Source organism: Aotus nancymaae, unplaced genomic scaffold (assembly GCF_030222135.1).
Source record: "Aotus nancymaae isolate 86718 unplaced genomic scaffold, 86718_ANA_hifiasm-v0.15.2.pri h1tg000012l, whole genome shotgun sequence".
NCBI lineage: Eukaryota > Metazoa > Chordata > Mammalia > Primates > Aotidae > Aotus > Aotus nancymaae.
This window is the reverse complement of record NW_026988423.1, coordinates 8,923,688-8,950,417: the sequence shown is the minus strand read 5'-3', so window position 1 is coordinate 8,950,417 and position 26,730 is coordinate 8,923,688. Positions and strand designations below refer to the sequence as shown.

At 38.0% G+C, this 26,730-nt stretch overlaps 1 protein-coding gene across 2 annotated transcripts in view; it reads left to right on the top strand.

Annotated features, from left to right (window-relative positions):
- The window catches only part of PDGFD (platelet derived growth factor D), a 248,706-nt gene that overhangs the window by 205,500 nt on the left and 16,476 nt on the right, over window positions 1-26,730 (top strand). For both annotated transcript variants that reach the window (XM_012455329.3, XM_012455321.3), the window contains exons 4-5: window positions 13,365-13,427; window positions 17,443-17,641. In XM_012455329.3, the coding sequence (XP_012310752.1) occupies window positions 13,365-13,427; window positions 17,443-17,641 (262 nt within the window). The remainder of the gene's footprint in view (window positions 1-13,364; window positions 13,428-17,442; window positions 17,642-26,730) is intronic.

Below are 26,730 nucleotides of genomic sequence, written 5' to 3'. Positions count from 1 at the left end.
GAGCAGAGTGTCATGAACAAACTTAGAATTTATTGAAAGAATGGATGTTGATCATGTGTTTGTTCATTACTGTTTTCTGAATCATAACAAATCCCTTTGTGTTTGTTTTGAATGCTTAGAGGTGTTTCTTTTGAAATTCAAAAGCATTAAGCATTTAGAAATTCAAAAGTTCTAAGCATTAACTCAAGCAAACAGCACAGAAACAATTAGAAGAGAGATTTCTTTATTTTCTGTCTCTGAGAAGTGAATATAAAGCAACAAACAGTAGAAAATTTTTCAGAATGAGAGAAAATACACTGACAAATGTCTTTTGAAACTTTCCCCAAATAAGTCGTCCTTAGTAAGTTAAAGATTGTTTTAGTTAAAAGCTTTTTAAAAACTCCCAAGTAACTGCATATGTTTTAAGTGCTGGTGAAATACATCCCAATAGCCATGAATAATTTATGGCTCATCTACTCACATACAGCATAATCACCTGGGATAAAAATGAACAGCCACCCTCTGTGAGATCCAGAAACAGGTGGTACAACTGATTATCCCAAATGTTTGAAATATTGGTCTGGGAACAGCTGTCTCCAAAGACATAAAGAACAAGAGTCCCTAGCTCCACTATCAAGGGACAGGAGAAGAATTCCTCTCGACATCCATTGCTGGTGCTCAGTTAGTGATCGAATTTATGCAGGCTTGCTCTGGTGAAGGAATGAGTGGATTGTTTGTTAGCTTGTATGTATCAACTGCCCTCTCTGTCATGGGCCCAAGATATCCAATTGTAAGGAATCTGAAAAGAAAGTTTTTTGGAAAATGGAAATTCCCACTCATATCTTACTCTTCAATAGCAAGGACTGTTGTTGAGAACATTTATTACCTTTAGTGTTGTTATAACCCCATCTATATTTGTTTTCAGCCATATAGAACAATTCAGTGGGTGAATGGTTCTCAAACTGAGCCTGACTGACCCTGAGTTGATGGTTCATTATGTTTTCATAGCTGCTTTTAAAGATGTTAAAAGTTTGTGTTGTGTTAGGCATGTTTTAGCAGAGCCAAATAGATGCTAGAACTTTTTATAGTCCAGTCTTCGAACAATTCTCTTTTAATAATTGGTGAGAAACATATCTAGAAGAATGCTTTTATTTTCTACCATGGAATATGTGGGTGACACTGTTCAATAAATGATATAATATGACACCATTCAATAAATGATATCATAAATGTTGAATAATTCCTCTTTTCTTTTATAAGCTAAATAAAACTTCTTGATTTGTGCTAATTACAGGTAAATAATTTGTGATCATTTACCCCCAAAGTCTTGTCTGTCATAATAATGTGTAGTATGTGTACACACATCCAGTCCATTTTTTCTTTTCCATTGTTTTAGAGATTTACCATTTTACTAAAACTAGATGTTTACTATGACATTTTAAAACATATATACAAAAAGAAGAAAATAATAATATATCACTGCCACCCAATATCAATTTTTGTGAATACTTTTTCTGTCCTGCTTCATTCATGTATCTGTACATTTTTTTCTAGCAATATTGTATGACATGAAACATACTCTTGTATAAGCTTTTGATTTGTGAGTTATTTTATTTTAAGGATGGTCACTGTTTGTCTGTTACAAGTATGTTTACTAGTTTGTCCTTATGGTTTTACTTTTGTTTGTGATCTCTTTTAGATTTATATAACATTTTGTATATGTAAGGTGTATTGATTTTTATGCTTTCTGACTTTAGCGTTTATGCTTAGAAATTCTCTTTCACACTACACTTACATAATATTATCTGTGTTTTCATGTAGCAGTTTAAGATTTTATTTGTACGTATCTCCCCAACTTTCTAGTCTGTAACACTTTTCTCACAGAAACCAAACTACGCGTCCTAAACTATTTAGAAAGTGAAGATTTGAGAATCATGTCTATGTTTCAAAGCTACTCCGAATGGTAAAATGCAGAGAATGAGAGAGTTTTATTTCAAAATGCCAAATGATTAGTTTCACTGCCAAAATATAATTATGAACTATTTTAATGTGAGGAATTAAGCTGAGGATAAATTATTTTTAATGACATAAATTAATTTTACTAATTAAGGCAATGCAGATTAAGATGTCTATAATTATAGAATGATATATAACATTATTTGGTGGGTTGGAAAGAGCATTCGACTAAGAGATGCCCAATAGCTAATTGGGTCCTAGTCCTAACTGTAGTCATAATTAGTTAGGAGATGCTGGACTCATTTGGCTCTCTGAGCTTCAGTTCGCTCATATCTCAAGGGAGGTTTTCAAACCCCCAGATGGTCTCTATAAGATACAATAAGGTACATACAGCACCACAGTGCTAGATTCCCAACATGGACTATAGGAACAAAGTAACTATATTTTAGAATATAGTTAGTAAGTTTATTTTAGAAAGGAAGATACTACAGTTCAGGAGCAGGAGGTAAGGAAGCCGAAAGCTGTATACTAGCCTCTAGGAGCTAGCAAAGAGTTATCCTTAGAATAATAAGACATGGCTTGTGCACTTATGTAAGTTTTCTATATCAAAGAACAGAAATGGGTTCTTTGTAAACTGAACTGTTTCAGTATAATTTTAAATGATTATTCACTGTTTGTTCTATTTTAGCATTTCTTAAAGTAACAGTAAGGGTACTGTTCTATTAAGAGCACCCACAAAAAGGAGTTTGTCTTCCATTAGTCTGGGGGTTGAAAAGCAAGCGGTCTGCTCAGGATAAAATTAAGAGTATAAATAGTATGGCATAGGCACCAACCAGTCAGAATGGACACAGGCTATCAACTACTGGCTTGCTACTAGCAAGTAGCAGCTGATCATCATTCTTATATGTTGTACACTGGGAGCCAGAGAAGTTGGAATGTATACTAAAAACTCAGCTAGGAGCTTGGAATAAAGAACAAATAAACAGTGTCTTTGCCATTCTGGAGAGTAATCTTACTTGAGGTAGAGATAACCAACAATAAAACAAATATAAAATTATTTCAGATAACCATAAATGCTTTAAAGAAAATTAAGCAGGTTAAGTAGATAGAGTGACCAAGAGTGGGAGTATCTTAAATAGAATGCTCAAAGATGTTAGTTAGATATTTGAGCTGAGAACGAAATGATGAGGAGCCAGCCATTGGAACATTTGGGGAAATTGCATCCAGGCAGAGGTAACAGCAGTGAATTAAACCTAAGGGGAGAAGAGCCTTGTCATGTTATTTGTAAGACTGTAAGAAGGCTGGTGTAGCAAGAGTGAGGTTAGTGGGAAAGGTAAAATATCAAATCAGAGGACACCAGAGGAAAGAAGGTCATAGAGGCAAACAGTAGTCAGATCTTATTTTGCCAGATCCTAAGAGCATTGGAAAGCTATTGGAAGGTTTTAAGCAGACTTCAGAATTGATTTGATTTACCATTAAAAAAGATAACTCTGACCCTAGGGAAAGAGCTAACAGGGAATTGCGAAACTTGCTGGTTTCCAAGTGGACTTGGGAGGTCATGGTGAAAGAGATGAGAAATAATCATATTGTGGATTTAGCAGGTAAATCCTCCCTTTGCCAGGATTCTCCTTTCAGAGCTAAAACTTTGGAGGTTTGGTGTTTTTTTTTTTTTTTATAAGGGATGTCATTCCCTTTTATAAGCTTAATTTAAATATGTCATCTATAAGCAATGGTAAACTTCTGAAGTAACATAATGGTTTTCTTTTCAATGGCTAGTCTAAAATTTACATTGCTAAGAGAAGATAAAGTTATGTTTTATCTGGGACTTAATGAAACCTTTATCATTTGCTCCTATTAAAGTTTCTAACTGGAATCCTGTGCCCAGACAGTGAAGAAGATAAAAGTTCTTGTGTAACATTTGTTTAAGGGTTTGTGCACCAAAGGCCCTTTCTGCTTAAAAAAATCGTAGCAAAATATTTTTACCATGTGTCTGTGCAAGGAAATGAACTGAAATCACAGAACTTACTATGGACAGATATGAAATCTAAATAACTAAGACTTCTTCAAAGGGTGTCCTCACTGAACCGTCCACCAGCACTCAGCTAGATGCCTTTTCTGCTCTGTTGATTCCCCTTTGGAAACTGTTCCATCATTTTTTTTCCCCATACACACATTATCCAAGGCAACTGTGACACTATGAAAGGTCATCAGCCACACGGTTTCAACCTAGAAATGAGCTCTGGTGGTCTTAGCTTTCCCAGTAAATGGGTACATGATACAGAACACATCATCTGTCTCTCTAAGAATTGGTTTCCTTATTTTTTTTTATTGTACTTTAGGTTTTCGGGTACATGTGCAGATCATGCAAGATTGTTGCATAGGTACATTCATGGCAAGGTGGTTTGTTTGTTGCCACCATCTACCCATCACCTATAATTGACATTTCTCCCCCTTATGCCTCCCGCACCCTCCCTCCCACTATCCCTCCCATAGGCCCCCACCAGTGTACCCCAGTTTGTGATGCTCCCCTCTTTGTGTCCAGATGTTCTCATTGTTCAACACCCGCCTATGAGTGAGAACATGTGGTGTTTGATTTTCTGTTCTTGTGTCAGTTTGCTGAGAATGATGGTTTCCAGATTCATCCATGTCCCTACAAAGGACACAAACTCATTGTTTTTTATGGCTGCATAGTATTCCATGGTGTATATGTGCCACATTTTCTTTGTCCAGTCTATCATTGATGGGCATTTGGGTTGGTTCTAGGTCTTTGCTATTGTAAACAGTGCCACAATAAACATGTGTGTGCATGTATCTTTAAAATAGAACCATTTATAGTCCTTTGGGTATATACCCAGTAATGGGATTGCTGGGTCAAATGGAATTTCTATTTCTAGATCCTTGAGGAGTTGCCACACTGTCTTCCACAATGGTTGAACTAATTTACCCTCCCACCAACAGTATAAAAGTGATCCCACTTCTCCACATCCTCTCCAGCATCTGTTGTCTCCAGATTTTTTAATGATTGCCATTCTAACTGGCATGAGATGGTATCTCTCAATGTAGTTTTGATTTGCATTTCTCTAATGACCAGTGATGATGAGCATTTTTTCATATGTTTGTTGGCTTCATATAGGTCTTCTTTTGAAAAGTGTCTTTTCATATCCTTTGCCCACTTTTGGATGGATTTGTTTGTTTTTTTCTTGTAAATCTGTTTCAGTTCTTTGTAGATTTTGGATATTAGCCCTTTGTCATGGGTAGATTGCAAAAATTTTTTCCCATTCTGTTGGTTGCTGGTTCACTCTAATGATTGTGTCTTTTGCTGTACAGAAGCTCTGCAGTTTAAGTAGATCCCATTTGTGTATTTTGGCTTTTGTGCCAATGCTTTTGGTGTTTTCGTTATGAAGTCCTTGCTGATGCCTATGTCCTGAATGGTTTTGCCTAGGTTTTCTTCTAGAGTTTTTATGGTGTTAGGTCTTATGTTTAAGTCCTTAATACATCTGGAGTTAATTTTAGTATAAGGTATCAGGAAGGTGTCCAGTTTCTGCTTTCTGCACTTTGCTAGCCAGTTTTCCCAACACCATTTATTAAACAAGGGATCCTTTCCCCATTGCTTGTTTTTGTCAGGTTTGTCAAAGATCAGATGGTTGTAGATGTGTGGTGTTGCTCCAGAGGCCTCTGTTCTGTTCCACTGGTCTATGTCTCTGTTTTGATACCAGTACCATGCTATTCTGATTACTGTTGCCTTGTAGCATAGCTTGAAGTCTGACAGCGTGATGCTGCCAGCTTTGTTATTTTTGCTTAGGATTGTCTTGGCTATGCAGGCTCTTTTTTGGTTTCATATGAAGTTTAAAGATTTTTCCAGTTCTGTGAGGAAGGTCTTTGGTAGTTTGATAGGGATAGCATTAAATCTATAAATTACTTTGGGTAATATGGTCATTTTCACAATATCGATTCTTCCTAACTAGGAGCATGCAATGTTTTTCCATCTGATTGTGCCTTCTCTTACTTCCTTGAGCAGTGGTTTGTAGTTCTCCTTGAAGAGGTCGTTTACCTCCTTTGTTAGTTGTATTCCTAGGTATTTTATTCTTCTTGTAGCAATTGTGAATAGGAGTTCGCTCTTGATTTGGCTCTTTGTTTGTCTGTTATTGGTGTATAGGAATGCTTGTAATTTCTGCACATTGATTTTGTATCCTGAGACTTTGCTGAAGTTGCTTATCAGCTTAAGGAGAGTCTGGGCTGGGATGATGGGGTCTTTTAAATATACAATCATGTCATCTGCAAATAGAGACAGTTTGACTTCCTCCTTTCCTAATTGAATACCCTTTATTTCTTTTTCTTGCCTGATTGCTCTGGCTGAAACTTCCAATAGTATATTGAATAAGAGTGGAGAGAGAGGGCATCCTTGTCTAGTGCCAGATTTCAAAGGGAATGCTTCCAGTTTTTGCCCATTCAGTGTGATATTGGCAGTGGGTTTGTCATAAATAGCTTTTATTATTTTGTGATAGGTTCCATTGATACCTAATTTATTGCAAGTTTTTAGCATAAAGGGCTGTTGAATTTTGTTGAAGGCCTTCTCTGCATCAATTGAGATAATTACGTGGTTTTTGTCTTTGGTTCTATTTATGTGGTGGATTACGTTTATGGTCTTGTGTATGTTGAACCAGCCTTGCATCTCTGGGATGAATCCTACTTGATCATGATGGATAAGCTTTGTGATGTGCTGTTGCAATCAGTTTGCCAGTATTTTATTGAAGATTTTTGCATATGTTCATCATGGAGACCGGCCTGAAGTTTTCTTTTTTTGTTGAGTCTCTGCCAGGTTTTGGTATCAGGCTGATGTTGGTCTCATAAAATGAGTTGGGAAGGATTCCCTCTTTTTGTATTGTTTGGAAATGTTTCAGAATGATTGTTGCCAGCTCGTCTTTGTACATCTGGTAGAATTCGGCTGTGAACCTGTATGGACCTGGACTTTTTTTGGTTGGTAGGCTGTTAATTGCTGCCTCAACTTCAGCCCTTGTTATTGGTCTATTCAGGGTTTCAACTTCTTCCTGGTTTAGTTTTGGTAGGGTGTAAGCATCCATGAATGTATCCATTTCTTTCAGGTTTACTGGTTTATGTGCATAGAGTTGTTTGTAGTAATCTCTGATGGTAGTTTGTATTTCTGTGGGATTGGTGGTGATATCCTCTTTACCGTTTTTTATTACATCTATTTGATTCTTCTCTTTTTTTTTTTTTTTTTTTTTGAGACTGAGTTTCACTTTTGTTACCCAGGCTGGAGTGCAATGGCACGATCTCGGCTCACCGCAACTTCCGCCTCCTGGGTTCAGGCAATTCTCCTGCCTCAGCCTCCTGAGTAGCTGGGATTACAGGCATGCGCCACCATACCCAGCTAATTTTTTGTATTTTTAGTAGAGACGGGGTTTCACCATGTTGACCAGGATGGTCTTAATCTCTTGACCTCGTGATCCACCCACCTCGGCCTCCCAAAGTTCTTTTCTTTTTTATTAATCTGGCTAGTGGTCTGTCCATTTTGATGATCTTTTCTAAAAACCAGCTTCTGGATTTATTGATTTTTTGAAGGGTTTTTTTGTGTCTCTGTCTCCTTCATTTCTGCCCTGATCTTAGTTATTTCTTGTCTTCTGCTAGCTTTTGAGTTGTTTTGACCTTGCTCCTCTAGCTCTTTCAATTTTGACAATAAGGTGTCAATTTAAATCTTTCCTCATTTCTCATGTAGGCATTTATTGCTATAAATTTCCCTCTAGACACTGCTTTAAATGTGTCCCAGAGATTCTGGTACATTGTGTCTTTGTTCTCCTTGGTTTTGAAAAACATCTTTATTTCTGCCTTCATTTCATTGGCTCCAGTCAACATTCAGGAGCCAGTTGTTCAGTTTTCATGAAGTTGTGTGGTTTTGAGTTAGTTTCTTAATCCTGAGATCTAATTTGATTGCACTGTGGTCTGAGAGACTGTTTGTTATAATTTCTGTTTGTTTGCATGTGCTAAGGAGTGATTTACTTCCAATTATGTGGTCAATTTTAGAGTTAAGGGTGATGTCGTGCTGAGAAGAATGTATATTCTGTGGCTATGGGGTGGAGAATTCTGTAGATGTCTATTAGGTCTGCTTGTTCCAGTTCTACATTCAAGTCCTGTATATCCTTGTTGATTTTCTATCTTGTTGATCTGTCTAATGTTAACAGTGGAGTGTTAAACTCTCCCACTATTATTGTGCGGGAGTCTAAGTGTCTTTGTAGGTCATTTAGAACTTGCTTTATGTATCTGGGTGCTCCTGTATTATGTGGATATATATTTAGGATAGTTAGCTCTTCTTGTTGTATGGATCCTTTCACCATTATGTAGTGTGCTTCTTTGTCTCTTCTGATCTTTGTTGGTTTAAAGTCGACTTTATCCAAGACTAAAATTGCAACCCCTGCTATTTTTTGCTCTCCATTTGCTTGGTAGATCTTCTTCCGTCCCTTTATTTTGAGTGTATGTGTGTCATTGCATGTGAGATGGGTCTCCTGAATACAGCACATGGATGGGTTTTGACTTTTTACCCAGTTTGACAGTCTGTGTCTTCTGATTGTGGCATTTAGGCCATTTACATTTAATGCTGATATTGTTATGTGTGAATTTGATCCTGCCATTTTGTTATGGGTTGTTTGTTTTGCCCATTGGTCGATGCAGTTTCCTCATTGTGTCGTTGGTCTTTACCATTTGGTTCATTTTTGCAGCGGCTGGTACTGGATTTTTTTTTCTGTGTTTAGTGCTTCCTTGAGGAGCTCTCATAGGGCAGATCTGGTGGTGACGAAATATCTCAGTAATTGCTTGTCCATAAAGAATTTTATTTCTCCTTCACTTATGAAGCTTAGTTTGGCTGGATATGAGATTCTGGGTTGAAATTTGTTTTCTTTAAGGATGTTGAATATTGGTCCCCACTCTCTTCTGGCTTGTAGAGTTTCTGCCGAGAGTTCCGCTGTGAGTCTGATGGGTTTTCCTTTGTGGGTGACCCAAACTTTATCTCTGGCTGCCCTTAACATTTTTTCCTTCATTTCAACCCTGGTGAATCTGACTATTATGTGCCTTGGGGTTGCTCTTCTTGAGGAGTATCTCTGTGGTGTTCTTTGTATTTCCTGTATTTGAATGTTGACCTGCTTTGCTAGGTTGGGGAAGCTCTCCTGGATAATATTTTGAAGAGCGTTTTCCAGCTCGGATTCATTTTCCCCATCCTCTTCAGTTACACCAATCAAGCGTAGATTAGGTCTTTTCACATAATCCCATATTTCTTGGAGGCTTTGTTCATTTTTTTTCACTTTTTTGTCTTTTCTTGCCTTTTCTTTTAATTTCATTGAGTTGATCTTTGATCTCTGATATCCTTTCTTCTGCCTAATCGATTAGGCTATTGAAACCTGTGTATGTTTCATGAAGTTCTCGTGCATGTTTTTCTTCTCCATCGAGTCGTTTATGTTCTTCTCTAGGCTGGTTATTCTAGTTAGCATTTCATGTAATCTTTTTTCAATGTTCTTAGTTTCTTTGCATTGGGTTAAAACATGTTCTTTTAGCTCAAAGAAGTTTATTACTACCCATTTTCTGAAGCCTCCTTCTGTCAGCTCATTAAAATCGTTTTCTGACCTGTTTTGTTGCCAAGCTGGTGAATTGTTGTGATTTCTCTGGGGAGGAGAGGCATTCTGGACTTTGATGTTTTCAACCTTTTTGCGCTGGTTTCTTCCCATCTTCTCTGAGTCGACGTCCTTTCTGTTAAAGTTGGGGTTATTTCTCCTGTATGAGGCTTTTTTTTTTTTTTAAATGCAGGTGTCAGTGTGCCATTTGAGACAGTCTGTCCATTGTCTGCCTGTGGAGGTGCTGCTGGGCTGCCTCAGTCTCAGCCCAGGCTGCTGTTTATTCTTCACCTGGTTTCCATACTGCTGGGGTTAGCCCTGCCTTCCCAATGGCGGGCTCTTTTGCTCTGCCGAGCCCTTTGTTCCCGGGTGGAGGATTTGTTAACTGTGAAACTCTCCAGGGAGAGGGCCTCTGGTTGCTGGATCTTGGCGGGGAGGGGCCTGTCTGGTTGTATCCCCGTCCCTGCTTTCAACTCTCCCTTCTGTGGGACTGACAGTTCCTTTTCACAAGCTTTCTTGGTATTAGTCCAAATCTCTGCCCTGGTCTGTGCTAACAAGGCACCAGTCTGGCCAGGGCTGCTGGCCTGGGCTGTCACCCGGGTCTATGACTGGGTGGTTCTCAGCAAGGCAGTGTTTCCCTGGTCTGTGTGCTGCTGAAGTCTTGGAGTAAATTGCTGTATCTGATTCAGAGAACCGAGGAGGTGATGCCCCCCCACCCCGCATTGTCCTCCGTGCCTAATACACTTTCCAGGTGGGGCAGTGCCCCGCCTTGCCTCGGTTGGATGCCTTTGGGCTGCTTTCACTGCCTTTTGGGGGGTTAATCCTGCTGTTCAATGAGTCCCTTTAAAACAAAACCAGTACCTCGCTTCTTGGAGAGGCGTATATTGCTCTGGTTCTGTCTCACTCAGTGGTAGCTGCACGCCGGAGAAGCTTCCTTTCAGCCATCTGCCCCTGAATCTCTCCTTATATATTTATTTATTTATTATTTATTTATGTTTTTTTCTTTTTCTTTTTTTCTTTTGAGATGGAATTTCATTCTTGTTGCCCAGGCTGGAGTGCAATGGTGCAATCTTGGCTCATTGCAACCTCCGCCTTCCAGGTTCAAGCAATTCTCCTGCCTCAGACTCTCGAGTAGCTGGGAATACAGGTGTGCACCACCATGCCCAGCTAATTTTTGTGTGTGTGTTATTAGTAGAGATGGGGTTTCACCATGTTGGCCAGACTGGTATTGAACTCCTGACCTCAGGTGGTCCACCTGCCTCAGCTTCCCAAATTGATGGGATTATAGGCATGAGCCACTGCTTCCGGCCAGTTTCCTTATTGTTTAAATAAGTAGATTAGACTAGATAATCCTAAAACTATTTCCAGTTCCAAGATTTTAAAACTGTCCCTCTTCTGATTTTAACATGGTCAACATACCCCTTTACTTGGTTGAATTACATTTTTGTGTTGATACTTCACAAATCTATATCTCAAGGTCACAACTGTCTTATGTGGTCCTTTCTCATGTAGCAAACTTCCCCCTGAACAGCTCCATCTGTATATAGTATATGCACATCACACATACTATGCACAGCATGACTCATATTTTCCCTAGTAAGTTCTTTCCTTTTCTGCATACGTTCCTCACGTTGTCTAAGCGTTGCTCTCCCTTTGAGTCTTCTACCTCACCTTTTCTGCAAGAACCATCTATTTATCTTCCAAGACTCTGCTAACAAATCAGTTTCCTATGTGAAATTTTTCCAAGCCCACTTTCTCCCCAGTACAGTCATCTACTACCTTCCACATGCAAAGTAGACTGGTATCAGAGCACCCACATGAACTTTCTCACCTGTTTATTTATGAGTTTACATTTTGAATTCCTTGAGGGTATGGACAGTTTTTATTTCTTCATGATCCTACCCACAGCTTAGGAAGTATTAACAGCAGGTGATTAACAAATATTGAATGAACAAGTAAAAATGAAAATTCTGTGATGTGAGGATTCCTCATGTCGTTACTTTACCTGGCACATGTCCTCCACCAACAGTCTCATCAAAGCATGAAGAAACCACTGGCTCTCTGGCTTCTTGCCCAGTCTTTTCTGCTCACCAACTTATGAAGACTTACATAAATGCCAGCCTTCATTTGATTATACACATCTTCCCGCTGTGGGAATTCAGTGTCCTTTTTGTGTCTATTCGGTTTTGCAGAATGCAGATACCACATTTCCTGTTTCCTTCCTATCTTCCTGGTCAAGATTAGAATAACAAGGCTAGGTTCAGTGGCTCACACCTGTAATCCCAGCACTTTGGGTGGCCAAGGCGGGTAGATCACCTGAGGTCAGGAGTTCAAGACCAGCCTGGCCAACATGGTGAAACCCCATCTCTACTAAAAATACAAAAATTAGCTGAGTGTGGTGGTGCACACCTATATTCCCAGCTACTCAGGAGGCTGAGGCAGGAGAATTGCTTGAAGCTGGGAGGCCGAGGTTGCAGTGAGCTGAGATTATGCCACTGCACACCAGCCTGGGTGACACAGTGAGACTCGGTCTCAAAATTTCATTTTTTTAATTTTATGATTTTTTTTACTTTAAGTTCTGGGATACATGGTGGTTTGCTGCACCCATTATCCTATTATCTAGTCAGTTTCTAATACTTTTTCATTCTTTTAATCCTACATTTGACTCAGTTCTCTCCTGGTAATCAGCTGAACACAGGAAATTTAAACATCTTAAACACAGGAAATTTATACATAAACCAGCCTCATCATAAGCAATTAACGAATGTACTTTCAGCTCCTCCAAATGTTAATGAAATTTACACCTGATACTAAGCTGTCATTCAGTAGGTATACTTGGGTAAATAAGCTGTCAGACTTGAGTGGCTGACTATTTCTCAGCATCCTCTCAAAACACTTCCCACTCCCTGGTAAGGCTGGAAGAAATTTTCCCAAGTAATTTATTTTAGCAAGGTCAGGAAGCCATCTGTGAATTGTAAAAATGACAAAATTCGTTTTCCGTCCCTTCATGTTTTTTAAACTTCCTGGTGCTGTAGTAATTAACATGGAAGACTCATACAAATGGGAGACAAGTTTGTCTTTAAAGAGAAGTTTCTTTCTGTGTGATCGACTGCTATCATACATCCACTCAGGCTTATCTGAGATGACTAATGTTTTTAGGTCTGCCCTTGACTTTCCTTCCCCAAATGGGTAGTACTTAGTCACTCCCAGTCATTTTCTTCCACTGCCATCCTTCCTTATATTTGTTGATAGGGTCAGGAACAGCCCCTTGAAAGTTAGTTTGTCTTTGAAAAGATCACCAATATTTTGGACCAGGTCAGAAGGCAAGATGGAACATAATGCCTCACCTAGTTTAAGCCAGTTATACATCACTAATGATGATAATTATTTTTTATCAAGCACTTTATTCAGTGCCATTGGTAATTACATAATTAATGCATTCAATTCTCAAAATAGCTCTGTAATGTAAGGATTCCATACTAGCCATTTACAGATGAGGAAAAGAAGAAATGGAGGGGTTGTCAGTTGTCTGCAGTCACATAACCAGTAGGTGGCCACGTTAAAATTTGCATTCCTGCCTGTACCTTTTCCATTTCACCAGTACTTACAAGACAATGTTTATGTCTTGAATGAGAAGGGTTCTTGAGGAGATGTGCTTAAGACAAATGGTGACCTGTTCAGCAGGAATGTAGCCCTATTTATGTTGTCACTTAGTTGGAAAGAGATTCAGAAGGCTGAGATTTTGAAACCGTGCACGTAATGAATTGAACAGAGGTTTGACTGACTCACATAAGATGTTTCTTTGCCTTCCAGGAAGATTTCCAACCCGCAGCAGCTTCAGAGACCAACTGGGAATCAGTCACAAGCTCTATTTCAGTAAGTAATTTATTACTCTGTTGCCAGCGAAAGAAACTGATGGAATGGCTAAGGTCAATCCCAAAAGAACTTCACCTGTGTTACGGACCTGTGGTTTGACCAAAAGCCAGATATCAAACAGGATGTGTTTCTCCATTTCATTCAGATTACAATGGATTATGTCAGACACCCTTTTTCCTGTCTGTCAGAAAGGTTTCCAGGAACTGCCAGTATACCATGGTAGGAACTCAGGCTAGGCAGTAACTGAAATGTTTTTCAGTTTCAGAGCAGAGCTTTCCAATTAAAGGTCTGTCCAAACATATCAAACATGTCAAATTAGTTCATGGCCCACACTCAAGTGGGGAATTTCAAAATAGCTTTCGAATATTCCTGGGGAAGATGTTAACCTTTGCATTTTTCAAGGGTCTTTTCAGACTTGAAAATCCCAATGTTTACAGTAAGATAACTTAAGTGCAAATTAGGCATGTATTCTATTTTACTTGGATAGAAAACATAACTCACCCTGAAGCTGTAAAATGGTTCATGCTCCATTTTTTTTTCTAAATTTAGTCATTTCTCAGTATTCTGTCTCCTTATCTATTTCGCACAGAAAGAGCAGACCTTGTTTTCACCAATCCTATGTGTGGCACTTATGTAGCAATAAAATACAAGACAATAAATGCAATTGTTTACTAAAAGGTCAAGAGCATAGAGAAAGCTTGCCCATGGTTCTAAGTAGGTCCATGTGGCTGAGTCAGAGTTGATTTTTTTTTTCCTAAAATTAATATGTTATCTTTTGCTCTCTAGAGGATTTTTTAAAAAACTCTTTCATATGGCAAAATTCCTTCCACTATGAATTATATGACTGTTTAATTAACCTGGTATGGATGCTGGACTAGAACCTCATCTGATCAAAAGATCAGAGAGATCTCTGAGGGTGATTTAGGTGTTTTGTGTGCTTTCCACAGTCCAGGATACATGCTCTGAACCTAGCTTGGTGTAGACAATCATTATCAATTAGGTGAAAGTCAACACAAGGCAGACAAAGCTGAAGAGCTGCTCAGGCTAAGCAGGAGGGTCACAATAGAGGCTGATAACTCAAGGTAGAGTTTTGCAACCATGACTGAGGGTAAAGGGATGCTCCGGCTTCTCAGGCACCTTCGACGTGATAGCTCAGGGTTGTCTAATGATGCTTGCCCCAAGCACAGAATTACAAGCCTTAAAGGACCCTTAACTAATTAAGGATAACCCAGGTCCTTTAAAAGAGAGGAACTGTCCCATCCTTTGGAGTATCTGGGGAGGTTCCCTGGGTCCAGATCCACTGCAAACACTTCTGGTTTGAGTTTCAAGTCTAGGTGCTGCTTAACTCTCTTGTAAGGCCAGAGCAAACTAGTTTCTTTACTCAAAACTCTATTGTTCAAGAACTTTCTGGAACAGGAGCAAGGGTCATTGGACCTACCATTAACATCTGTTTAAACCAGACCTTGTTTTTGTTGAAAGTGGTTTTCCATTTTCAGAGCATTTTTTTTACATATTGTTATTTTAAAGTAATGCAGTTAACTTCAGAATTGATTTTTATAAATACGTGACAAAAGCTGAATGAAATCATATTTATTGTGCAGCTGAAGGAGACACATTCAATTAGTTCTTTTCCTCACAAATAGTTTTAAAATATTTACTTCAGAAACCAAATATCCTCGTGGGCTTATTAGGTCACCTCGTCACTCATAAATATTTCCTCAGCCGTCATTGTTGTTTCTGGAAACTTCCCGGGAGCAAAACTTGAAAACAGCAGTAAAGTTCATACACAAGGACACGTTTCCATTTTACCTATGACTTGGATTTACTCTTCAGCCTCATATTAGAAGAGATTAAATTTCCCCCTCCCTTCTCAGGGACTGAGAGTTCCCCGCAGCTTTCTCTGAGAGAGATATTTGCCTACACACTACATTCTAGGCACTGTTAGGAGCCACCCCGGAAAACTCCATGCAGCCACTTTCCCCAGAGCTGTCGCGGGAAGCTTTCACTTGCATGGAAATGGCTTTATGGGTGTCCCTGTATTTATTTCAAAAAAGAGGGAAGAATTTTAACTTCACAGATTTTTTATGTGCTGCCATGCCTCTAATTTGGTCAGCTCATTTTGAGTATTTTAGTTCTTAGACCCACACTATTGTGGCACAAGGCTAGTTGTAAACCATCTGGTGCATTTGAGCCAGATAGACTGTAGATCATCCAGGCAATACAAATTAATGGGGATTTGGAATTACAGTACTGAATTATAAGTATTCCACCCCTAGCCTGTGACCTCAAGAGAGATGTCAAAGACAGAAATGATGTGTTTCAGTCAGGGTCCAGCTCATGTCAAGCAGACACACACACAAACACAGACACACACACACGGACACACACACCTATATTAAAGAGACAGCCTATCAGAAACAGAAGGAACAAAAAGGGCTGCACCCAGATGAGAGTGATATAATATCAGCAAGATGACTGTAGAGGGCATCTTTAACATGGCTTGAACTATGAATAAATCTGTGGATTCTTCTATAATGTATGACAAGGACCATGCCTCCAGATAAATAATCATTATTACCTGGATACACCTGAACAGAATATACAGTAGACTCATAAGGTAATGAATGTAGCACAGCAGGAAAGGTTTGGTCAGAAGAGGATGTCTACTTATTTTAACAAGGATGACTGAAAATTAGATGTATGGTTTCCTCTAAAAGAAAAAAAAAATAGAACTGGCCTGACACATTCATCAGTCTATTTCATTCTCTCACCCCACTCCCTCGACTCGCTTTAACCTACAGGGAATATTTGAAAACTGCTCGTGAGTGATACCAATGGTAGATTAATGTTTTAAAGTCCCTTAGTTGTGTGAAGAGAGACTTCCTCTGACAGCAGGCGATCATCAAATCACTTACCAACCTCTGGACCTTGATTGGTTAGAGAGACAACATTGCCTGAGAGTAAGATTATAAATTGTGGGCTTTGCTATCTGGGACTCTATAGCACCTATTTTTCTTGATTAGATACTACAGTCAAATCTTAGGAAAGCAAGTTGTCATTAGTTCCCATTTTCCTTTAGTGATAAGAGATATTTGCCTTTAGGGGATCTTATTTATTTGGTAGTTTCTTTAAAGACATTTAAAAATCATTTGAGGCTGTGTGCTCTCTATTTCCTTGTCAATGGGTCATGAATTTTAACAGAGATATTTGAATCATGGCTCATTTACCTCTAGATTGTACAAGGGTTAGTGAAGTAAGTGCTTGGAAACCTTATGTGGGATGTATTCCGTGGCAAAATACATAATCCTCTTCAGGCTTTCAATGATGTTGTGTTTCTCATTCAAAGACTCTTCCTGAGAAGTTTTAATGGCAACTGGGATCACTAGCAAACTATAGCATTTTGGAAAAATATGTTTCCCCTGTGAATCCTCTCCTTTTAAGTCAAAAGAGCCAGTTTCATGGCTAATTATCCTTGTTGACAGTAAATAAGTTGGTTAAAGTGCTAGATTTTATGAAAATGTCTCCAGAGTAGATTAGTGCATTGCTCACACCTCATCTCCAATGCCAGGTGACTGGGAGATGGGGAGGTTAAACGTAGGAGAATGGGACGAATTATCAAAACTAACATGGAAGTAGTTTGAAATTTTGATTCCCACTATTATTTGTTGTTATGTGGATGATTTGGGACCATGAACCAAGAAACTGGATGACTTAATTTTATGTATTTCCATCTAGTCTGTATTTTTAGATGATTACAGTTAAGATAAACTGAAAGTTTTATGATCTGCTTGGATTTGATTAATTTTAAAAAAAAGCAAATGACTATTTTTTAGCAATTAATTGATTTTACCCAAGAATATGGCAAGATAATGCCATGTTGTTTTTACATGGCATTCAAACTTATGATGTCTTGTACACAGAAGCCTGTTTATGTTCTTTCTGTATAGTTGAATGACTGTTGTATTTCACAGCAATGGACTTTTTCTGAGTACACTGAGCTGTATGTCACTCTTAGGGGGTATCCTATCACTCTCCATCAGTAACGGATCCCACTCTCACTGCGGATGCTCTGGACAAAAAAATTGCAGAATTTGATACTGTGGAAGATCTGCTCAAGTACTTCAATCCAGAGTCATGGCAAGAAGATCTTGAGAGTATGTATTTGGACACCCCTCATTATCGAGGCAGGTCATATCATGAGCGGAGGTCAAAAGGTAAGAGACAGAGACTTATGCATTCTTCATAAGCAGATAGAAGTCTTAACAGTGCAGGCTGAGTTTCCCATATTCAAAGTATTTGAATCCAGAAGTCTTTTGGATTTTAGATGCTTTTTGGATTTTGGAATATTTACATTTATACTAATTGGTTCAGTATCCCTAATCTGAAAATAATCCAAACTGCAAAATGCTCCAGCAAGCATTCCCTTTGAGAATCATGTTGGTGCTCAAAAAGTTTTGGATTTTGGAGCATTTCAGAGTTTAGATTTTTTTTGTATGTGTTAAAAAATGCTTTTATTCAGATATGTAAACAACTCTTGAATTTCAGTTATAAAGAAACAAACTCCATTTGAAAGCAGGCAAAAGTCTTGAACAGTTAACCAAAAAATTATACAGGTACCAAAGAGGCACATAAAAATATGCTCAATCTATTAGTCATCAGTAAACTGCAAATTATAACCATGATGAGATACTGCTAAACACACATTAAAACTCAAACTTGAAACTTCAATTTTTTAACTAAATTTTCAAAAATTTAATATTAAAGGATCTGACAACACCTGGTGCTGATGAGAATGTGACGTAAATCCCCAATCCTCCCACTTCCTGCTATTCCTCCCCTAGCCCTCCCACCCCACCACAGGCCCCAGTGTGTGGTCTTCCCCTCCATTTGTCCATGTGTTCTCATTGTTCAACACCCACTTATGAGTGAGAACATGCGGTGTCTGGTTTTCTGTTCTTGTGTCAATTTGCTGAAAATGATGGTTTCCAGCTTCATCCATGTCCCTGCAAAGGACATGAACTCATCCTTTTTTATGACTACATAGTACTCCATGGCGTATATGTGCCACATTTTCTTTATCCAGTCTATCATTGATGGGCATTTGGGTTGGTTCCAAGTCTTTGCTATTATAAGCAGTGCTGCAGTAAACATATGTGTGCATGTGTCTTTATAATTGAATGTTTTATAATCCTTTGGGTATATACCCAGTAATGGGATTATTGGGTGAAATGGAATTTCTATTTCTAGATCGCCACACTGTCTTCCACAATGGTTGAACTAATTTACACTCCCACCAACAGTGTAAACGTGTTCCTATTTCTCCACATCCTCTCCAGCATCTGTTGTCTCCAGATTTTTTAATGATCGCCATTCTAACTGGGATGAGATGGTATCTCATTGTAGTTTTGATTTGCATTTCTCTGATGACGAGTGATGATGAGCATTTTTTCATATGTTTGTTGGCTACATGAACGTCTTCTATTGAGAAGTGTCTGTTCATATCCTTTGCCCACTTTTTTATGGCATTGATTGTTTTTTTTCTTGTAAATTTGTTTAAATTCTTTGTAGATTCTGGTTATTAGGCCTTTGTGAGATGGGTAGATTGCAAAAAATTTTCCCATTCTGTTGGTTGCTGGTTCACTCTAATGATAGTTTCTCTTGCTGTGCAGAAGCTCTTAAGTTTAATTAGATCCCATTTGTCAATTTTGGCTTTTGTTGTCATTGCTTTTGGTGTTTTAGTCATGAAGTTCTTACACGTGCCTGAATGATATTGCCTGGGTTTTCTTCAAGGGTTTTTAAGGTGTTAGGTCTTATATTTAAATCTTTAATCCATCTGGAGTTAATTTTTGTATCAGGTGTAAGGTAGGAATCCAGTTTCAGCTTTCTGCATATAGCTAGCCAGTTTTCTCAACACCGTTTATTAAATAGGGAATCCTTTCCCCATTTTTTGGTTTTGTCAGGCTTGTCAAATATCAGATGGTTGTAGATATGTGGCATTACTTCTGAGGCCTCTGTTCTGCTCCACTGGTCTATATCTCTGTTTTGATACCATACCATGGTGCTTTGATTACTGTAGCTTTGTAATATAGTTTAAAGTCAGATAGTGTGATGCCTCCAGCTTTGTTCATTTTGCTTAGGATTATCTTGGTTATGCAGGATCTCTTTTGGTTCCATAAGAAATTTAAGGGTTTTTTTTTTTTTTTTTTCCAATTCTGTGAAGAAAGTTAATGGTAGCTTGAGGGGATAGCATTTAATTTATTAATTACTTTGGGTAGTATTGTCATTTTCATGACATTGATTCTTCCTAACCATGAACTTGGAATGTTTTTTCATCTGTTTGTTTCCTCTCTTATTTCCTTGAGCAGTTGTTTGTAGTTCTCCTTGAAGAGGTTCTTCATATCCCTTGTTAGTTGTATTCCTAGGTATTTTATTCTCTTTGTAGCAATTGTGAATGGGAGTTCACTCATGATTTGGCTCTCTGTTTGTCTGTTACTGGTGTATAGGAATGCTTATGATTTTTATACATTGATTTTGTAACCTGAGACTTTACTGAAGTTGCTTATCAGCTTAAGGAGATTTTGGGCTGAGACAATGGGGTCTTCTAAATATAAAATCATGTCATCTGCAAATAGAGACAATTTGACTTCTTCTTTTCCTAATTGAATACCCTTTATTTCTTTTTCTTGCCTGATTACCCTGGCCAGGACTTCCAATACTATGTTGAATAGGAGTGGGAAGAGAGGGCATCCTTGTCTTGTGTCAGATTTCAAAGGGAATGCTTCCACTTCTTTTGTAAAGCCTACCTTGTCCCTTGTTCTGTCCCTGTGATGTCTACCTACCCCCTAACCTGGTAAGTTTAGGAGCACTTAGGACATCACGCCACTTTGTATGTCCTACTACTGCACTGTTACTGTACTTTTGGGTTTCCTCTAAGAGGATCTGGGATCCCAGTCCCTCCTATGGTTCTCCACTCTGGCTGAATATTAATTCACTGGGGGAGTTTTGAAAACCTACAGATGCCTAGTCCCACCCCAGATTCACTGACTCAGAATCTCCATGTGGTGAGACTGGGATATATATTGACATTATTTATGGTTCCTAGGAGAATGATCCTTAGAGACAGCCAATGTCAAGAACCACTACTTTAGAGATTGTTCATTTATATCTGCAGCACTTGGAATAGTCTCTGACACATTTTAGATGCTCAATTAATGTTTGTGGAATTGAAGACATTAATAATCCAGTGTTAGTATATTTCTAAAGTTTATAAAATCCACCTCATAGACTGGAGAGGGTGGCTTTACTAAAAATGTCTTTGGTTACTGAAATAACCTTGCAGGAGCATTCAAGGTGACACACTACTTGATGTTTGTGACAGAGTAAACATTGTCTCTCTCCCCTGCTGGCTTAGGTCCCATTTCTTAATCTCTTCTTGTTTAAAATGGCCCTAAGGCATTTTTGTACCATTTCATTTAACCCTGCCAAGTCACCACTGTCTTTGCTCTTGTATAAATGTGCTGATTTAATTGTTTATCATTCCACTGATGCTGATTCACCTACACGTATCACAGAAACAAGGGAAGTCAGATTTAATATTTCAGCTGATATTTTCTGCTTTGAGAACATAAAAATACAAATTCATGGCTTGTATCTTGATCTATGAAGAAGGGAGAAGTGAATAAACAGTGAAAACAGGAAAATAGCTATGGATAATGGAAGTCCATTGGGTATCAAATAAAACTTTGCCTCTACAGGAGCTCCATAAGTCTCCTATCAGTATAATAATTTCTTAATGATGTCGTGCAGAAACAAGCTTGTCATTTATGAATAACTTTTGCACATCTATTCTTCTGATTTGTCCAGACAGATGGAAAGTGGCATTTTTCATGATTGCAAGGAGCAGGATTCTAAGATGACATTTGAGTGTGAATATACAAAACACAGGGTTTTATGAACTCTGGAATAAAATGCAGACACACTGAGTAAAGAATTTATAATGAATCAGGAACATGTAAAATATGAAGGTTCATCTTTTACAGTTAAATGATATGTTTTGCTTCCTTGTATTTAGTAGAAGGGAGGTGAGGTGGTAAGCGAGCTTTTTGTTCTCTTCAAGAAGAGAGTTGAAAATAGAGAAGGCAAAAGGACAGTAAAAGTTTGTTGAGAAAATAGAGAGGAGACATAAAATTGCCCAATATTGAAACCAGGATGTCAAAGCATGTCTACATTTTTAAAATTCACAAGTAATAGATAAGCTCCAACTTGTCTGTAAAAGCTTCTGGACTGAAGATAATATAACAAGTTAATATATTCAACTTTCATCTTCCTAGGGGGTAATGGAGAAAAGGGTAGCATATATAATTGAAATCTGTAGATAACCACAGTTCCAAACCCAATTTTTGCCAATAATTTCAACCTCATGCTTTTAACCTCAAAGCTGCCCAAAAGTTAATTTTTAAAAATGAATGTTTTAAGTTCAAGTTGCGTTTACTTTTTATGGTAGACATACTAATGAGTATAGGAAGTGTGCATAAAATTAGGTGAAATTATATGGCTGTTCTTTCTATGAGCTACATAAATACTCCTTAAGTTGCTGCATTACCACTGCAGTTTAACTGAAACTAAACTGCAATCCATTTAAAACATATGGCTATGAATTTAAGGACAATGTATAATTATTCCAATTCATAGCATAAAATTCAACATTTCTAAATTAAGAAATGATCAACCCTGACTGGACATTAACTGAGAGGAGATTTATGGAGATAAACAATGTAAGTAAGATCTGCTATTTTGCTTATTCCAGGAGAACTTGACTTTCTAGAATCATAGTGTGTTTGCCAAAGAAAAGTCCAAGATGTAATAGCAAGGAATGAAACCCATTTTCAAAGCTTGTGTTGTGATTAAAACATGAACAAAATTATTGGGGCACCACAAATTAATAGTTTTAAACTATGAATTAAAATACATTATTCTCCAAAAAGTAATCATTTTTAGATACACATGCTAAAATTCACACATACTCCTCTTTTAAAAAGTATTTTAGGCCTAATGCAATGCCTCACTCCTGTGATCCCAACACTTTGGGTGGCCGAGGCAGGCAGATTGCTTGAGCCCAGGAGTTTGAGACCAACCTAGGCAACATGGTGAGATCCTTCCTCAAAAAAAAATACAAAAGTTAGCCGGGCGTGAATTGTATGCCTGTAGTCCCAGCTACTCGGGAGGCTGAGATTGGAGGGTCACAGAGCCCAGGGAGTTCAAGGTTGCCATGAGCTGTGATTGCACCACTGCACTCCAGCCTGGTCAACAGAGTGAGATGCTATCTCAAAAAAAAAGGTATTTTAATATTGAATGCAATAAATATCTTGACATTAAATTAATTCCAAATCATGATGTTTGAAATAAGTGATTTTTGCAGACTCTAGATGGTTAGATGTTATAATTTTGGAATAGTTACCAACATATTTCCAAGGATCTAATAGCAATTCTATTATTTTCTCCATGACATTTTGTTCTACGATCTAAAACACTTGACTCTAATTTGGAAATTATTTATAGGTAAATAGCTAGCATAAGACACTGAGAAATAAATGAAATAAATGTTTTATATGAATATGTTTTAATTGGTTCTGAATTCTCTTAGGTCAGACTACCTTCTTTTAAAAAATCATTTATTGCTTTTCTTGGTCATGGCTCTGCATGCTAAACAGGACAGAAGTTTTGATTTTTCAAAAATGATTCCAAATGTAGGAAATTACTCCAAATACTAAACTTTTCTGATACTATTTACCCAGAAATTTTCTGACACCGTTTTGTTCATTGGATGTTTTTTTGGCTAAGCTTTTCTTTTAAAGACTTTTGCCACTGTTGATGACTAGTATGTTTTATAAGCACGTAGATGCCGCACTTACTGTTTGCCAGGCGAGCATCCATAAAAATCGTATTGTTGTTTCTCATGTTGTGTATGTCTATGAGGGCACACACATGAAATGTTTTAAGATAATCTCAGCAGTGAGACAAGGACACTTTCAGTTGTTTTTCCTCCTGGTGTCTGTGCCACCTCTGCTTTTCTCCTAGATGCGATTGTCCGTCTTTGTGGATGTTCTAACCCCACTCTCATTATCAAAGTTATTCCACTCATCCAGGCATGTGTCTTCTGCCATGATTTAAGTTTCCTTAGGCCTCCCAGGCAATGCATAACTGTGAGGCCATTATACCTCTTTTCTTTATAAACTACCCAGTCTCGGGTATTCCTTTATCGCAGTATAAGAATGAACTAGTACACTTGCAAAGGATAATGTTAAGTCTGTTGTAATCGAACTGAACACACCTGATCATTGGCTTTTTATATTCAGTTCAAGGTAGGCATGACCTTCCATTCCTTAGTAATCACAATTGCAGAATCTCAGTTCCTTCTAGTTTTAGGTGCTTCTGATTTAAACTTCCTTCTTTGATCTGTGCTACTTACTTCAATAATAATGAGAGCTAGGATTTAGACCTGTGCTTCAAACACTCAAAACTCATTTAATCTTAACACATTTCTTGGCAGGAACTACTGTGATTCCCATTTTGCATAGAAAAAGAAAACAATTCAGCCAGTTTCTGTGAGAGCTAAAAAATAGGGAATCATGACATGAACCTGGCCTTGTTGGCTGCAAAGCTCATGCTGCGGGCAACTCAATGGTGTTTAAAGCTCAGGGATTCATAGTCTAGTAAATGAGAAAAAGAAATTTTAAGACCTTCATCTCTTAACTTGTTTTTTAAATTTTTCATTTCATACATATACTTCATACATCACCCCAGGTCATGAATTCCCAGGGTTCAGAGAATTGCTGTATGATGATGTCATTGCTTTCATGTCTAATTCAGTGCCTTCCAGATATTCACTCAGCCATCCGTTGATTTTCCAGTACATACGTGCTAAACGTCTACTTATGTCCAGTGGCTTTAGTCAAGTCACTTAACTCCTCTGCAACTCAGTTTCTACATCTATCCAGTGGGAATTGTAATATCTAAGATGAGGATTTTCTGTGAGAATTCAGTGAAATTTGAGTTTGGGAAAGCATCTCACATACTGCTGGACACACAGTAGTTGCTCAGTAAATTTTCATTCACTCATTGCTTCACAATGTTTCCAAACCTTGAAAATCAGGAATTGTCTGATTGAGAACCTTTTACTGTGATTTGGATTAATTTGTGTTTAACTGGCGATAAATGTTTTCATTGTAAGTTGTTAACCCCACATGTGGAGTCATAAAATTCAGTGTCTTTCATAATTTTAATTTTAAAGTATCCTGATAGTCCCTCATTAAAACTTATAGGATAATTATTCTTTCCAGATTTATTTGCACTTCCACATTGGCACTGAAATGTGAAAACAGTTTTCATAATTATGTGCTGATTTATAGAAGAGGGAATCTGAAAATCACAGTGAGATTGTAATGTTCATAAAGATGAAGACTCCTCCTGGCGAATTTATGAACCTTGAGAAAGGCTGAGAGCCCCTGGTTGCTTGGTACAAAAATACTACAATTATTCCTATAATCCCCTCACCTCCACCCCATCCCAAAGCCTCATAAACCTAGTGCTGCAACATTAGTAAAATGTTTACATTTGGCAAAGGCAATGTTCCTTAGCACCTTGATGTTTGCATCTGAGAACCAGTCTTCTCAAGACCATGCTTTATCCTGTGTTCTACTCCTTCTGTATTCCACGAGTCTTAGTGCCAGTCATCTCATGCACCATGCTTCATCATTGGCAGAGCTGGTTCTAGAATCCTAGTTTCTTAATTCTAACCTAACACTTTCCCTCTACACAACATCTGAGACCAGTCTTGAGATAAGATCCAAATATTCAACATGCAAAGTATTAATACTACTCTACGCATTACTGAAAGATAGTTGGAATTGTTTCTGCCTTTCTCTATGATAAAATATTAAACCGAAAAATCCATAGTTTATTTGATTCATTCAGGTAGTAATTATTGAGTATCTGTTTCTTGCAAATGGAATCTGGCACAAAGACAATGTTGTGCTTCCTTCAGCAGCATCTTGCTCCTAATTGTTGAAATCAAATGGTTTTAGAATGAGCCTGAATGAGCTGCATTTGGTTCTTACACTAGGGGCAAAGTACTAGAAGAGAAGGGATAAAAAGATATTAGCTCTCTATCAACAACTTTTTTAGTTCAGTGGAAGAGAAGCACCTGAATACAGATGCTTCTTCACTTTTGATGGGTTTAATAAACACATTGTAAGTAGAAAATATAGGTAAGTCAAAATCACATTTAATACACATAGCCTACTGAACTTCATAGCTTAGCCTAGCCTACCTTAAACATGTCCATAACACTTAAATCAGCCTACAGTTGGACAAAATTATCTAAAACAAAGCCCATTTTATAACAAAGGTTTCATAGCTCATGTAATTTATTGAATACGCTACTGAAAGTGAAAAACAGAATGGTTTTATGGGTGCTCACATTAACATACACAGCTGAAAGTACCATCAAAAAGGCAGACAACCATGTTGAACCGTTGTAAGTTGGACCATCTGTAAAGAAAACGAAGCAAGGTCTATGAAGTAAGTGCTATGATAGAGGGCAGAAAAAGTATGGAGAATAGAAGTGGTCATAGGAGAGGTGGGGTGAATATGCCTTTTGACTTGAGCTCTAGAAGATTAAAATAATTTAGCTGAGCAAGCTGAGATGCCAGAGAAAGCAAAACAGGACAATAGTATGGTATTCAAAAACAGCATGGCCCTACTTTAAGTGCTCACTCTCCACATGCCATCACCATGTGCTAAATATGCACTGGTATGTAGACTGCTGCTGCATGCCTACTAAGAGTTTATTAAGAATTTTAGCATTATAAAGGCTAGAACTTAACAACAATAAAATGATTACCAGTGCCAACATGGTGAAACTCTGTCTCTACTAAAAATACAAAAATTAGGGTCATATGGTGCATACCTGTAGTCCCAGCTACTCGGGATGCTGAGGCAGGAGAATTGCTTCAACCTAGGAGGCAGAAGTTACAGTGAGCTTAGATTGCACCACTGCACTCCAGCCTGGGTGACAGAGTGAGACTCTGTCCCATAAAAACCAAACCAACGAACAAAAAGATTACTGGCTATCTACAAGGACATGCAGCAGTTTAATTGGATTCTCTGGCAGACTCTGGATGATCAAGAGAAAAAAAGCAGATGATGCATCTGTCAGAATAAAGATTGATGAATGACCAGCACCGTGAAAGCCAATTGATAACTTGATGTTTAGAGGCTAACTCAAGGAAACTATCCTCTTGTT